This window comes from Macadamia integrifolia, chromosome 9, assembly GCF_013358625.1.
Source record: "Macadamia integrifolia cultivar HAES 741 chromosome 9, SCU_Mint_v3, whole genome shotgun sequence".
NCBI classification, from domain to species: domain Eukaryota; kingdom Viridiplantae; phylum Streptophyta; class Magnoliopsida; order Proteales; family Proteaceae; genus Macadamia; species Macadamia integrifolia.
Window position 1 is genome coordinate 30,689,560 of NC_056565.1, and position 16,493 is coordinate 30,706,052.

At 38.0% G+C, this 16,493-nt stretch overlaps 1 protein-coding gene across 1 annotated transcript; it reads right to left on the reverse strand.

The window, feature by feature from the left end:
* Positions 1-382: 382 nt before the first annotated feature.
* LOC122089702 (E3 ubiquitin-protein ligase RNF14) lies at positions 383-16,281 on the reverse strand (the record flags this gene model as incomplete). The annotated part of the gene is made up of 7 exons (XM_042659401.1): positions 383-856; positions 2,475-2,622; positions 2,774-3,000; positions 3,875-4,260; positions 10,114-10,660; positions 10,736-10,810; positions 15,817-16,281. Coding segments are annotated over 7 exons (1,989 nt in total), but the record flags the coding sequence as incomplete, so codon positions are not given.
* Positions 16,282-16,493: the final 212 nt, after the last annotated feature.

Here is a 16,493-nt window from a genome sequence, read left to right on the forward strand (position 1 = left end):
TTTCTGCATCATTTTAGGTTTTCATCTCCACATGCAGTACTTGCATTGTGTGATATTTTATGAACATGCCATGTCTATTGCTGGGCCTTAAATCTTATGATGATGAATATCATACCTCACATGCATTAGAAAAGGCACAATCAGGTGGGCCATATTTTCAATTTCATAAAGAGCTCGCATTTGTTAGGTTTGGGCCAGAGATTGAGGGTTTGAACCCAGGCAGCTTCGAACTTGATCAGATTGTTTGAACCCTCAACAGCCAGCCCCAAATAATCCTATCATCCTACGGTTCCAAGTTGGAGCATTCAACATCTGATCCAGAAGACTCAAATTTCTTGTGGGAAAGGAAGGAGCAACAGAAGAGGGTTTACTAAATCTCATGTGCTTAGTAATCAAAGATATCACATACTCAAATAAATGGTCGCTAAATTTTAAGCATACCAAAGCAAGGGTAAAGAACAGAAATGTTAAACACCAAGGCAACTCTTACAAAAAGAAATGGATCATTTTTTTTTATTTTTTTTTGGAATACAAATCATGTATGTATGGCATATATATTCCGTCGAACCTATTAAAAAATCAATGCCATAAAAAAAGTAAAAAGAAACTGAATGATTTTGAGGTGTTCGTCGTGCCAGCACTTCAGAATTTGATGGGAGTGAACATGATTTTGGGTTAAAATTGAATTCAATCTCTTTGTGATAGATGGCTCTAGTCATTGTCTGTTGTCACCTGCTGTATGCTGTTTGCAACCTCTGGGTCCATAATGCTCGGAACTACGCCGGACAAGCTGCTGGCACAAGTAGCAATAATGCTTTTGGCAAGACCAACAGAATATGTGGTTGTTATTCCCTATCTGTTTCATTAATATAAATATAAAAAAATTTGATCAGTCATTGAACAGAAATAATGTTCTACTCAAATAATCATAAACAGGTAGATGTAACTAATTACCAACTAAAAATATAGATTGTCCATGTAAGCCAGCATACAAAGTTATACACTCGCAATTAAACAAGGCATACACCACAAACTCGTAAACTGAAACTACACTCTTTAACACAATTTATCAGATAACAGGGATACTATTTCATTCTTCGCAGAAACTTCAGATCCAAATACATGATCAGTCCAAACCTGGTCATGTCAGAACATTGTAGACACCTTGATGATTCTATGTTATTGGACTGACTCAAAACTACTTAATGGCTTTCATTTAGCTCAGAGCTGGGAATAAATGACAGGTCAAGGAAGATATTCTCAACTAGACCACGTTCATTTCCCAAAAAAAAAAAAAATCTAATATATAAACTCATTTCATAGTTGTCACAGAGTCCAAGCAAACCAAGGCATTGGAGGAGGTGTCGAAACCAAGGAGGGTCAGGACACATAAGTGTCACCTTGACAACTATGACTCATTTTGCAACTTCAATTTATTTATCTATTTTTCCCCTCTGGGAAATTGTACTAGACAAAGATTCATATATGGACATGGTTAAGTGGGGAAAAGGACCCAGCCATATGCTATGGATGTCCACTGGTGGCAATTGTGTCATTGACCAAGATGCCACTGCTTTTTGTTTTTGTTTCTTTGCAGCATCCAGGAAAATATATTGAAATTTGGTTTCCAAACTTTTTAGCACGTTTCTGTAAGGTGTAAGGTTCATACAGAGTCATGTATTTACCCGAGCAAAACTTCAGCCATTGGATAGGAATATTCGATTCTCGTGCTCTTATCCAACGGCTGAAGTGTTGACTGTGTTTCATACACCAATGATGTATGAAAACTGGTCCCTTTCTGTAAATAACTTCTGGTTTTTGTAGGCCAGTACCTTTTGCTCTTAAGACAATTCCTGTAAAATACTTTCCATTAAATCAACCATATCCTTTTAGTGGCATTAGAATCAAAGTTTACATGAACATATACATGCGCTTTTTGACAAGTCCAGTTTAAGATGCTATTAGTGTCATACATACCCAACATGCTGGGCGGACCCCATTATAAGCACATCAATCAGGTGCCCATAACAATAAAGGCTCATGGAAATACCTCCACAATAACTGATATTTCTAAAATATTGATCAGGAGATTAAAGATGACATCATCACAAATGATTAAGGGTTATGTAAATAAATATAACTGCCTAGTTAGATCAAGATAAATATGGTTCACATAAAAAAAAAATGATTCATTGAATCCGTTCTCTTTAAATCCAAAATTCTATGGTATAGGAATGGTAACAGAAAATTAATAAAATATAAAGTAATTGAAAATTGAAATAAATGAAAATGATGTAATTCTGATGTGCTGTTAAGTCATGTTGTATCAGTAATAGGCTAATAGCATAGGTGTGACACAATCTGACTGTTACTGATGGTGTCAATCCTGAACCCCCAAATGAGATTTCATAACATTTTGAATACTTCAACATTGTTTCTAGGTTAAAAAGAAAGAAATAGTGGTAAACATTCACCTTCACATTCCTTTGACCACAGTTGGGGCATCTGTGAGTATGATCTGTAAAGAGCTGAGCTTGCATCTGAGCTACTAGCTGGCGACCATTCATCTGCTGCTCCCAGTTCATAACCACTTCAGATGGGAAAAGCTTGCATGAATCATCCCTTCAATAAAAATAAAAAAATATATATATAGTAAATCCAAGATTACAAGCAAACAGATTTTCATTAATTTAACACGAAGCTTCCAGAATGTAATGTGCATAGATTCTATTGGAAATAAATAACTATTTTTAACACTGCAATGAATCCCAACCTGAAATGATCATATCCATCAATTGCCTCGTTACAATTATAGCAGAAGTACTTCCCACAATTGCTGCAAACCATCTTGTTACAACCTTCAGTTCTGGAGATCGCCATATTGCAGGATGGGCATAGCTTAGAATCTCGAAGTACTTCCTTGACATTAAGCAACTCATTAATCATTTGAAGCTCTCTACGCTTTTGGTCATCCTTAAGTTGAGATGAATTCTGCCGCTCCTGCAGGCAAAAAAGTCCTGGATAAACTTACTTCCAGATCAATCTGGGGTAGTTCAATACATAAAGAATGATTCTATCTGATGACACCATATGCCTCAGAAAGAGAGAGATCATCACATCAGATGGGGTAGTACCCAAAAAACTAAACATTTCAAAGACCCTAATATTCGATTAGTGAACATATTGAGCATAATGTACCTCAAAAATTAATTTCTTGGAGAAAAATATTGATACGGCAGCCAATTTCTTTATTTTTTTAATCTTCTGCCACAAAGGGGTTAGTAATTGAGAATCGATTTGAAAAACTGGTTACATAATTGTCACAGCATCCAGGCGACCCAAGGCACTGGAAGGGCCTGAAAGCAAGATGCCTAAGCACCTGCCTAGGTGTCACCTTGAAAACTATGACTGGTTACATCCTTCACTGCATGTGGAGGGGTACACAACCACTGCATTAGCGGATTGAATGTAAAACACATGCAGTGGTTTTTCCAATGTTAAGAAAGGCCTTCTTCCACAAATATTGATCAACCAACAATTTACAAAGAATTAATCAAAAACTGGAATAAAATTTTGGAGTTGCATGCAAATGCTTGCGTGTTTGTGTCTTGGACTATTAGGGGCATGAAACACTAATTTTGAAAAGGTTTCATGGAACTAATACCATGTATGAGAACCCATCATAAACTATCAAAGAAATGTAACTCTTGTCAACGGATTTAAAACAGACAATGGGGACCCATGGCATCAGAATATTGCAACCTATAAGACAACTGAATAAGATGGCTTCTGAAATACAATATCCATGTTTCACAGAAAAAAGAGTGGAAGGGGCAATTAATTAAGGACATAACTTCATATCTCTAAATCCTACCTGCATGATGCGAAGCTTCATTTCTGGTGTCATACAAGCTACTCCGACATGGCGCCGATCTCTGCAAAGGCTACAGAAGCTAAAAAAGCACTTGGAACACTGGGCATGATTGTCATCATCTTCTAAGCAAGGTGTTTCACACCTCGGGCAATAGACTACATCAGCCATTGACTCGAGTGTCTTCTGTAACAGTAAGGTCTCCCAGTGTTCAAACTCTTCATCACCAAGCAGGGGTTTTAACAGCCCAGGAGGGACCATGCTTCCACATTTTGCTTCAGGACATAGCAACTTTCTGACAGTTCCTTCCTTTATATGAATTTGTGAATAAGTCTTCATGCAATTCAAACAAAAGAAATGCTGGCATGGCAATCTGACAAACTCTGTGCCTGGAAAATTTAAAGAAACTTTTTCAATATGTGCCAAATAACATAGAACCAGCAAGAATGTTTGATAGATAGATGGTCTCTGAGATAACAAATTAAAAAAAAGAAAAAAAAATGTTTAAGAAAGATCTACACAAATAGGTTCAACATTTGGAGGGAACAGCAACAGAAGGCTTGAAAACAAGAGTATTTCTTGATTGGAGATCCCTCAAACCCAAATCATGGGGACTGTCCCGCCTTGGACAGAAAGCTTTCTAAGGCTTCTATAACGCTATCGGTTGGAGGTTCTAGAAGATTTGTTTCAAGTTTTGTTTCCTTTTTGTAATTAGTAGCTTGTCTTAACTTAGTCCTCGGACAAGCAACTTGGTTACTTGTTTAGGAGTTTCCTTTCTCTTTAAGTTTCTAATTTTGTAACTTTCTATTTTTGAGGCAAGCATCCTTGCCTATATAGTCAACTCTACGGAGTCCCCTACAATTTATTGATGAAAGAAAACTGTGCTTTGTAAAACCCCATTGTCCTAAAAGAGCCTGAGACAGAGAGTCTAAGATTGGTGGGATGTCTAGGCCATGAGAGCCAATTATACCCCTTCCCTCCTATCAATAGATCCCCTCTCCTCCCTTTCTTATTTCATCATCTTCTCAGTGTTATATAGTCCATCTGAGATCTGTTAGAAGACACACTGAAGTCCCAATTCAGTTTGATGCTGCTGCTGTTATTGTTCTGAGGCCGCAAGAGCTACCCCATATCTCCCAGCTCACTTGGGGTCCCATTAGTGCCCCTAGAAGCCACCTTCGACCAGGAGATCATGGCCATCTATGGACTGCTTATTGATTTACATAAAATCTCCAAATTCCGACCTAATTCAAGATTTATTCAATCTTGAAATACAGTCTTTAACTCAGGCATCATTATTTATAAGGGCTACTGTGATTGTAAGGAGGTTATTTACCTACTGTTGTAGGGTTTTTTATATACTGACATCAGTACCAACAGTAGTGTCTTATTAGGGTTGTTTGTTGATCCTAATTGGATCAACTATGGCTGTGTGTGATTCCTAATGATTTCTTTCTCAAGCAAAACCTGCAAGACCTGGCGGAGCACAAACTCCAAAGAAACTGGGTAGGAAAATTCATCAAGCACTTGGTTAGTGGATCTCAGGCAGAAATGAAGAAAGATAAAAAGAAGGCATGGCAATGTAAACTTTCAAAAAGTTAGGATTTAGGTTGATAGGATTAGGTCCACGAAGGAAGAAGTCAGAGGTTTTGATGTGATCCCAGGTTTAATAACCCTTAAATTGGATCACTACAGACCCACAAATAATATATAGCAATAAATAAATAAAAATAAAAATAAATAACAGTGGCAATTCTGTAAATATATTGAATTTCAGAATTAATCAAATGAAAGAAACATTGTTAAGGGCATAAATTGAAAGCAACTACTTGAGGGGAGCATAGTTTTGGAAATTAATTAAGGATTGATGAAGGGAGGGAATAAAGTAAAGACTAAAAGGGGTATTAATGTGAATTGAGATGTGGGATGTGGACTTCAATAAAGGTTGTCTTCAACCTCTATACCAAAAGAACCCAGCGGAACTTGGCTGGATTTCATTAAATAAAACTCTACTGCTAAATTCAATCAAATGGAAGTTCTGGACTTAGTACTTAGTCCCAAGCCCTATTGGATCCGACCAATAAGCACGTGGTTTAACAACCTGATAATCACAGAATTTGGAGGGAAGTAGAACCTGGTGGAAGCTAGGGCTTCAGACATGTTACAAATCTTGTTCCTCACCACAGGAGGTGGTCAGGACTGGCGGTTCAAGGGTTTAAACTTTAAATCGCCTTAGTGTAGGCTAACTTCGACCCTAATTTCAGCTTCAAAGACTTATATCTGAGAAGGTTTGAACTCAAACCTCAAAGCTGCTATTACCATTCAAAACAGGGTGCCATGTATGGACAATATCATGGAAGAAGAATAAGGAAACAAAGAAAATAGAGGAATAAGAACACTAGGAAGAAGATCAAACCTGAAATGAGACACATAGGAAATCTGAGAAGGAATAGGTCAGCACACACAGCTCTGGGCAGCAAAACAGTAAGCACTGTCATTCAATTTTTTTCAGTTCCAACCTCAATTGTTGGTTACAAGCTACTTTATAGAATCAACTATAAAGCAAGAAGTCCTGATCCTATGATCCTATCCTAAAACTGAAAACAAATTTGAATGCAACTAAGACTCAACTCCAACTCTACCTACAACTGTATCAAAGGATAAAATAATAAAAAGAAAATTACAAAAAATTAACTCAAAGATAAGTCCTAATTCCTATACACAACTGCATCAGGTTTGAAGGCTATAGTTTGATTGGTATGATAAGAAGCTGAAAATTGAAGACAGGTAGCAGGTCCAGAAACTTGACAGGTTTTGAAGTTCAAAAGCTAGCATTGTGTAGGTTAGCCATTCTGGTCTTGGTAGTGGGTAATTTTGCATTGGTTTTCCAACTCATTCCTCAGAACAAAAATAAAAGTGTTATTCCATTCCTGGAATGAGTTCAGAAGCCAAGATGATCTTTCTTACTCCAGCTTCATTCTACCAAATGAGAAATGAGAAGTCATTCTCTCAAAAACTGCAGAAAAGTAGCAACTTTGCATGTGGGAATCATGAGGGAGATTTGGTTATTTAACATAAAATGCATAAACCTATAAGAAGTGTACTTATTGACATATGATAGAATAATGCCAACCATATTCAGAAATTAAGGAGCACACCTCTGCTGTTATGATTCCCATTCATGGAGGAAATTCATTCCGATCACTAAAAATTCATAAATTTATCTTCTATAGTAAGTCTTGTCACCAGAAATCCCCCCTCCCCTCTTTTCTGAAGCTTTATGAGCCCAATCAAAGTTAATTATTTTAGTGATTTCACCCACTTGGCAGGCCTGGTCTTTATTAGCAAGTCTTAAGTATGGGAGTTGTGTCAGGTTCAAAGATGGTGTTTCCACAAAATCTTTTTAACTTTAAACCTTGTATATTGTTCCCATAAGAAATTCCAAAGGTTTCAAACTCATACTAGAGCATTCATTAGAAGCAGAATGCATTGGTATTTAAGGATATAAATTAAGGCAGTTGGATACAATGTTAAGCTGTGAACAGCGGAAAACACGGGCTTCAATACAACACAATGCAGCTGACAGGATTCATAAGGCCAACCTCAAAGAGGTGGGACAAAGGTTGTATGATGAATGATGATAATGATGATATGTATTCTAGGGCACTGGATACCAAAGCCGATCATAATAAATGCAGTAAACACAAGAAATCACAAGCCAAATGGAATTTTTTCTGCATGCTCTTAATGTGGATGGTAATGGAGGAGGGCTTGGGCCTAGCCCATCACTGATCTTGTATGTGGGTGCAGGGGCAAAGCCCTTGCGGTAGGGTTCGACCTGACTTGGAGGAGTATTTATTTGTTTTATTGTCTTCTTGTGCAAAAAAAAAAATAGTGACTTGGGCATTTTTTGTGTTAGGGTTTCTAGGGAGAGTTCTTGCTACGAATTTCAGTGTTCTTACTACAACTTTTGGTGTTCTTGAGAGATCTCCATCATTTTTATTTTTTTCCCACCACATAGTGATTCAACTTCAGCTTTGCCTGTGGATGTAGCACATCATATTGGTGTATGAACCACATTAAATCTCTATGTCATCTTTTGCTTAAATCTGTTTCTTTTTTTCATCTTTCTTGGTGTTTGTGTTAACAATACTCTTAACCCATGGAGTGGCTTTCTTTAGAATATGCTCTCAAGCATTTGCATCTGAGAACTTTTTGTGCTCTCCTCTCATAGCATAAATTTGTGGATTGAGAGCAGAAGTGTGACATGACACTCCTATCGCAAGGATTTGGTTAATAAAATCACAACAGTTCACTCCTCTCAAGGATTCATCCCAAAACCCAAGATCAGTAAAAAGGGTGTACCTAGTGCAAAAGGCTCCTACCACTGTAGGGTCTGAGGAGGGTAATAATGAACGCAGCCTTACCCCCGCTTCGCGGAGAGGTTGTTTCCTAACTCAAACCCGTGAACAAAACCCAAGATCAGTACAACAGTACAACCAATAAACTTGCAACCATTTTCTCCCAAGAAAATTAAACCCACGCTTTTCACTCACCCCTACAACTACTCAGCCTTTTCCCAACTAAATGGGGTCCACTACATGGATTCAGAAACACACACACACACACACAAGAGCATCCCACCTGCAAGTGATCGGCCACATATATCTTTGCCCTCCAACCCACTCTGTTAGCAGGCCATACTAGAGTCCACACCTAGCTTCTGCATGTCTTTCCTTATAGCCTCATCTAAGGTCGTTTTAGGTCTGCCCCTAGTCCTTTTAGCTCCTTCCATCCTGATTTGATCACTCCTCCTAACTGGGGAGTCGAAAGGCCTTCGTTGAACATGGATTTGTCCTCAATGAGGGTAACCCCCAAATTAGCTCTAACCTGGTCATTCCTTACCCTATCTCTCCCAGTTTTGACGCACATCCATCTCAATATCCTCATCTCTGCAACACCTAGCTTATTTATGTTACGTTTCTTGACTGCCCAACATTGTGCACCATACATCATAGCTGGTCTTACAGCAATTCTGTAGAATTTTCCTTTAAGCTTTAGAGAAATTCGTTGATCACACACTCCAGATGCACCTCTCCACTTCATCCATCCTACCTTAATTCTATTAGAAACACCATCTTCTATACCCCCTTCCTTGTTTATGGTTGACCCCAGATATCTAAAACAATCGCTTTGTCGTATCTCTCTCCCCTCAAGTTTCACCACTTCGTTAGTTGTCCTGTGCAACTAAAGTTACACACCATATGCTCTGTCTTTGTTCGACTTATCTCAAGGCTTCTCGGCTCTAAGGTAGATCTCCATAACTCCAACTTGTCATTAATCCCTACTACTGTTTCATTTATCAAAACGATATCATCCTCAAAGAGCATACCACGGAACCTCCCCTTGAATGTTATTGGTTAACTCATCCATAATGAGCATAAATAGATAAGGACTCAAATTGATCCTTGATGCAACCTAACTATAATTGGCTTACTACCTTGACCGCCCACTATTCTCCCACTAGTCACCCCTCTCTTAAAGAAACCACTGAGAAAGACAACTCTCACTCTCAGTCTCAATCTCAGATTAGAGAGAGATACACACACAAAGAGTTTCCTTTATAGTGGAAACCATTTAACGGCTAATAACTGACAGGCTCCCAGTTTACTTCCCAACGTTCCAAGTCCTTTGAAATTTAAATGTAGAATATCCCATTAAATTTTGTAAATCTTGAGTGGTAAGAATTTAGGGATTAATAAATAAAAAATACAAAAATAAAAGCAACTCCTGAATCAGCAACAATAAGAACACATGTTCAATGCAGACTCACATATACATATATTAATGATGATATCAAGTAAGGGCATTTATTGAGAATAATGATAGCTTTGCTAACATGGATATGAGGGTTTCCACAGTTTTTATGTAGGACCGCGGATCCAACATCATGAAGTTGTAAACGCTGTGAGGTATCAGTCTATCAGTCTACCACAAGATTTAACCAAAAAGATGCACATAAATAGCGGGATGTGAGCAATCAGGATTTCAGACTACTATAATAATGACATGAGCTTACAGAATTTGATTCTACTGAATTTTATCGAGCAGACCAACAAAAACCCACGCATAATAAGTTTACTTTTCATATCCAACAGAGTTCAGTCAAACCAAGCAAGGAAGATTTATACAATGTAATATTTTGTAAGATGTGATGAATTGAGGAAATAATAGAGGGTTACCTGCATACTCACTAAAACAGATGCAGCATTCATGTAAGTTATTGAGAAAAGTTTCATGGCACTTCTCTCTGTTATAACTCATTAACGAAGGAATATCAACATCTGGTGATAAAATTCCTGAAATTGCGCGCTTATCTCCAGTATCCGACATGTCATAGGGACCAAGAAGTACTTCATTATTAAACCCAAGGATAGAAAGTGAGGAACTGTGTAGCCGCTCCACCCATCCGTATATAACCTCTTGCTGTGGTTGATCCATCCATATTGAATCCAGCATGTGGCAAAGACTGGATATCCTCACAGAATTCAACCACTGGACAGAGATGGTAAAATAAGGAGGAAGATCACTTGGGTAGGATTTGGGCAGTAAACATGTCAAAATTATCGGGGGAAGATGTTGAACTTTAAAGCTGTATGAAAATTCGTCTAAGGCATCAGTTCTGGTGATGGAGTCAACAGCTTTTGATCCAAATTTTAACTTTTCTTTGGATAAATCAAACTTTGTGGATATGATGAGTTCATCTGGGGCATCGACATGTATATAGATCTGCGAAACAAAAACAAATGTCAGATTGTTTTCTTTTTTACAAGCCTGACAGGAATTTCATTGGTTATTAGAAACCTGAAAAGATCGCAGGTCTCCAATTCTGCGCAGGGTAAAGGCACTGTCCCCACATATGGCCTTCATCGCCAGTAGCTGCAAAGTCACATCTTAGAGATGAGAATGGAACAGTAATAATTTATGTGCGTGATCAAACCCAATATGTAATTCCGTAATAACTTACGTACTTAATCAAACCCAGTCTAAAGATCTAGAATGAATGTAACTTAGTCTAAAACAGTAGCATGAATTCATCGGCCAAAACCAGATCACAAACACACAAATTTAACAAATGTATAGATCTAGAATTACGAAGATGTGGTGACTAGCGTAAGAATGGTGGTGGAGCTCAAGGTAGTGACTTCTCAATTACAATTGGGTTACATCAAGATTAGCCTTAAGCCCTTATCTATTGCACTCATCATGGATGATATAACCAGAGATATCCATGATGAGGTTCCTTGGTCTATGCTTTTCACTGATGATGTTGAATTGGTAGATGAGAAAAAGCATGGATTAACCCTAAGTTGTAGCTATGGAGGGTCAACATTGGAATCAAAAGGTCTTAAGATAAGTATAACAAAGGAGTATATGGTGCATAACTTTAGTTACACTAGGACGGTTAATGAGGTGATATATATTGATGACAGGGAGATTCCACAAAGTAATTATTTTAGGTATCTGGGCTCAATCATTAAAAAAAAAGAAGGGGTTGTAGAGGTTGATGTTGCTCAGAGATTTAAAATAGGTTAGTTGAAGAGGAGAGGTGCATCCAAAGTGTTTTGTGTGATCAGTGTATTCCTTTAAAGCTTAAAGGAAAATTTTATAGGATTTTCACCCGACTGGCTATGATGCATGGGTTAATGTTGGGCAGTTAAGAAGCGGCATATAGATAAACTAAGTGTTGCAGAGATGAGGATATTGAAATGGTCGCGTGGCAAAACTAAGAGAGACATAATAAGGAATAAAGACATTAGAGCTGAAATGGGAGTAGCCTCGATCCATGATAAGCTGCATGAGAGTCATTTGAGGTGGTATGGCCATGTTCAATGGTGGCCTTCAGATGCTCCAGTTTGGAGGGCTGATATAATTCAGATTGAAAGAGCTAAAGAGTCAAGGGCTAAAATAACCCTAGGAGAGGTGATGAGGAAGGACATTAATGCGGGGCCGAGGGGGCCCACCTAAATGCTTAGACCCAAAGTCTAGAAACAGTGGCAATTTGGTAATTAAGTGACCTATCCAAAGGAGAAATACTCAAGTACCAACAAGTAATGACACTTTTGTAAATACCTAGAAATTCCAAAGTGGGAATTTGATTTATTGGCCAAGGACAAATTAGGAACAACATTCAACTTGATGGTAGAGTGTAAATAGGAGGTTAAAGTAGGGGGCAACAATAAGGGAGTAAGACAAAAGAGGGACTTTTAACACAAAGGATAAAAACCTAGAAAAGAAGAATAAGAAGAAATAAAGAAGAAAGAAGGAAAGAGAGGGAGTCGAACCAGCCTTCCCAGCACTGGGTTCGACCCCCCCTTTTTCTCCCAATCGGCAGATCCTTGTGGACCCCACCAGATTCTGTTTTTAGTAATTTACTTTAGTTCATAGTATTATTTAACTGTTTTGAATAATTAGAAAACTAGGTATTTCTTTCTCTTGTTCTATTAGGTAATTTCTAATTTCAGAGATTGAATTCCTAAATAACTCTTTTTATTTTTTGGTAATTTTATTCTTATACGTGTGAGGCCATTGGCCATCTTTGTGTTAATGAATGAAATTATTGAAAGAAATCCAAAGCAGCGTCTCTCCCTCCCTTACGATTCTCTCTCTATCTCGTCTCTCTCCCTTTCCTCGACATCTCTCTCTCTGTCTCGATCTTCTCTCCCTTCTCTCGTCTTCTCCCTCCATCACGACTCTCTTTCTCTCTCTCTTTCACCCCTTTTGTCTCAGTTATTATTGCCGGCTGTCCCTACTGTTCGTGAGCTACTGAAAGCCCCAACACACACACACACACAAGCTCCATCGGCAGCAATAAAGGATACTTCTCTGCAGGCTGGATTTTCTTCATCAATCACTGTGGACTGCATCTCTTTATTTTGAAGAACTTTGGGTTCTTCTTTTCTCCTCAGATTTCGGACAGCATTAAGGTAAGTAAATCCCCCCCATCCCACTTCCAGTGACTGTTTATTACCCCTGTTATCTCCCCCCACTGAAACCTGAAATTAGTCTCTGTTTTTCAAGCCATCTATTTTCTGTTATCCTAAAAAAAATTCCCTGTTGTTTTACCTTATTAGTTGGCTGATTTTAGAGAACTGCGTGGTTTGCTTATTATGCTTAGTGTCTTGATTGATTTGTGCTAAACCTAACACATACGTGCTGCCATGTTCCCCCCCCCATATCCCATTTGATGCTTGGGTAATTTAAGTGTTTTTCAGGCTTAGATTATTATTAACCGTTGTTGCCCTGTTAATTAGTCTATTATCTTGCATGTTAAATCTGTACTTTGCTGAGCAACTATGAATCCAACCCAATTCAAGACCTATTGAGTATTCCTTGTTCTAGTGGATTGACCCCTTGTAGGAAACCTAGTTGTCTAGGCACCCTCCCTACATCAGACATGCATAACCTAGGCCTTCTTCCATGTATAACATCAAATAGAGCTGATTTGAGAGCAAGGATCCATATAGCAACCCCATTTAGTGTTGGGGTAAGGCTATGTTGATGTTGTTGTTTTTGTTTGTATACATCTAGAATGAAAAACATAAGAACAGCACGGGAAAGATGAACAATGACTTAAGGATCCAAGGAAGTGCCTATGGCTACAGACCTGATATACAGGCACAATTAAAGCATCGTAAGTTGGTCTGATCTCATTTTTTTCCATAACTTTTTATTCATTTATTTACTTATTTATTTTTTGGGCGGGGTGGGGGAATTATGATAGACTAACACTTTTATCAGGTACATAGACCAAAATAATTTTACAAGGGGTACAGAATACAGTACAATATACCTACAGCCACATCATGTAGGTTAGGGGTCCAGAAGTGTACAATATTGATAAGTTTTATGTCGAAATTATATTTTAGATTCTATAGCAAACATAAGTCCTCCTTTCTATTGACTATTGAGAAGTCATATATTCCAGTATGGAAGCTTTTCCTTGTTCTATGACACTGTTTTGACAAAAACTAAAAGTTTTTCATTTTTTTATTTTGTGTGTGTGTGGGGGGGGGGGGGAATGTAGTACAAAAATGAATAGTTTCACCCTCTGCAACAATAAGCTCCTTCTTAACAGATGTAATAAGGAATAAAGTAGGGAGCATTAATCATCTCTCCGTCAATTACTCCAAAAAAAAATCATCTTCCAATCTATCATGAGGATGCCAGAGCATTTGGAACCATCTGATGTACCAGTTCAGACTGGCTAAACCAAACCTGGTACCAAGCCAAGTTGCGCCATTACATTGTATGGGCTACAGTAAAATTTGTATTCTGGTGTGACTGAAGAAAAATGTTGGAGGAGATATCCAAGACTTAAAAGAAGTTGAAACAGATGCAATTTTTTTTTTTGGGGGGGGGGGGGGGGGGTGGTGAATAAATAATTCATTACCAAGCAAAAAGGGAAAAACTTACAGCCCCTAAGAAGAGGAGAGGGAAAGAAATGCAAACCCAAACTCAAGAGAGTAGGGCTATTCCTGATGGTGGAGCTGGGCAGCTCCCAGGAATTTACAATATGACAGTTTCTAGGGGAGGGATCACAAGTAGAAGAAACCCGAGAAATCTTGGCCCTAACATCAAAAGAGATGGAGCTTTTCAAATCTGACAGATGCAATTTTTGGTAGTACATAACCTTGAAAAGGGTTTCACAACAATATCTAGTTATCTAAGATAGCAGTATCAAGTTGATTTTCAAATATACAATTCATCAAGGATCCAACTAGACTGACAGAGTGTTTACAGTAACTCGAGAAACAGGCATGTCTATAGAGTTTATTCCATGTATTATAAAATATCTCTCAACTAGTTTTATTATTTGAGTACACAAATTAAAATGAACATAGCTAGAATACACAATTTATAAAGAAACTTTTAAGTGGAAAAAAAATAGTAGTTCAGGGGTCATCTGACTCATCTTGATAGCATCCAGAAGGACACAGTGGTTATAGTGTATTTGAGACACCCATCATAAGTAATATAGACCTATCCAGAATTTTCCAGTTTAAGTATTTAACTAAAATGATGCCCAAATAGTGTGTGAAAGGCACTTCAACGAGTGCTCTTAGGGTATCCATTAACGTGAGAGTAGTTGAAAATAACAGAATTGATCAATTACATTGTCTAAACAAAAGTGTTCGCATCAGTTTGACAGTCAAATACAATGCAGTTTCTGATGGAGCCAAATTTCTGAAAATGTAGGTCTCCTTATTTCATAGTGAAGGTCAAAAATTCAGTTGGCCAACCGATATTTTTTATCTTCTTATTTGTAATGAGTTTTGTATCAATAATAATGGAAGAATGTACCGTAATGAATACCATTCAAGTGAGATGAGAGAATTAAAAAACTTTAAGCTATCTTTCGACATAGTTGATGCAAAGAACAATGGAATATAACTGATTCAAGTGGGTCCATTTGGATAGTCAATTTTCTGTGTTTTAATTACGACAGACCCCTGTTGATAAGGAATTGCAACATTGACCGTAGCTTAGCCATAACGCAATTAATATAACATGGCAACCATTCTACTTGGACATGAAGAAGCCTAAAAGAACATTAACATTAATGACATATAGTCCCTGAACTACCAGAATGCCTAACCAGAACATAAATAAAGAGAAAGGTAGAATTACATAGAATGCACCCTTAATTAAAATATCTAATTCTCGCCCTTAAAAATAATATTATCTATCCCTGAGCATCAAGATGTCAGTCTACACAAATACGTCCTTGATACGAATTCAGAAATAGAAGATTACTTCTTTTTTCAGGTTTAAATTCTTTAAGAAATATTCCATGAGTTGCAAGGCACATAATTGTCACATCTCTTTTAATGCAAACTATATGAGGTTGCATGTATTCGGCTTCTCAAAGGTTCTTGACATACCTCATCCTCCTGCAACTGATCATTGATTCTAAGCCGTTCCTCTGACAATTCTGGTTCTTCTACACCCAAACGAAGCTCTTCTAATCTTCTTGCAATATTGTTCACCTCTTCCACTGCGTCAGAACCATCAATTAAAGGGTCTTTGATCCTCAGCGGCTCCACTGATAATTGAACTTCTTCTAACCGACTTGAAACACTGGTAGCCTCGTCCAATGAATCAGAAGCACCAACTACCTGCTCACTCGAACTGGTCTTCGATCCTGAATTGTTGCTGCCATTAAAATTTTCTTCTTTGCGATTAATTGAAGAACCCACCTCGTGTTCACTGACTGAAGGAGTTCTCACAACGTAGGCAACTCGATTTCGATATTGGCCTTTATATTTCAGCCTATTCGAAGCTGATTTCGGTGTTTTCTGGACGAAATTCGACTTAGGTTGAGATGGGGGTCGAGATTTTCCTCTGTGGGTTCAGGTTGAGATGGGTTCTCAAAATCGGAGATTTGTACATGTCCGTGATCAGGAGGTTTAACGACCCAAGCCTCATTGGGCTGCTGAGAACGTTCTTTTTTTCCCCTCCTATACTTGTTCATGGCGTAGGAGTTGCAGATAGAGGACCAAACTGTGAAGTCACCACGCTCTACTGTCTAGGCAGGGTACGGGCTAGAGAGCTAGCCTTC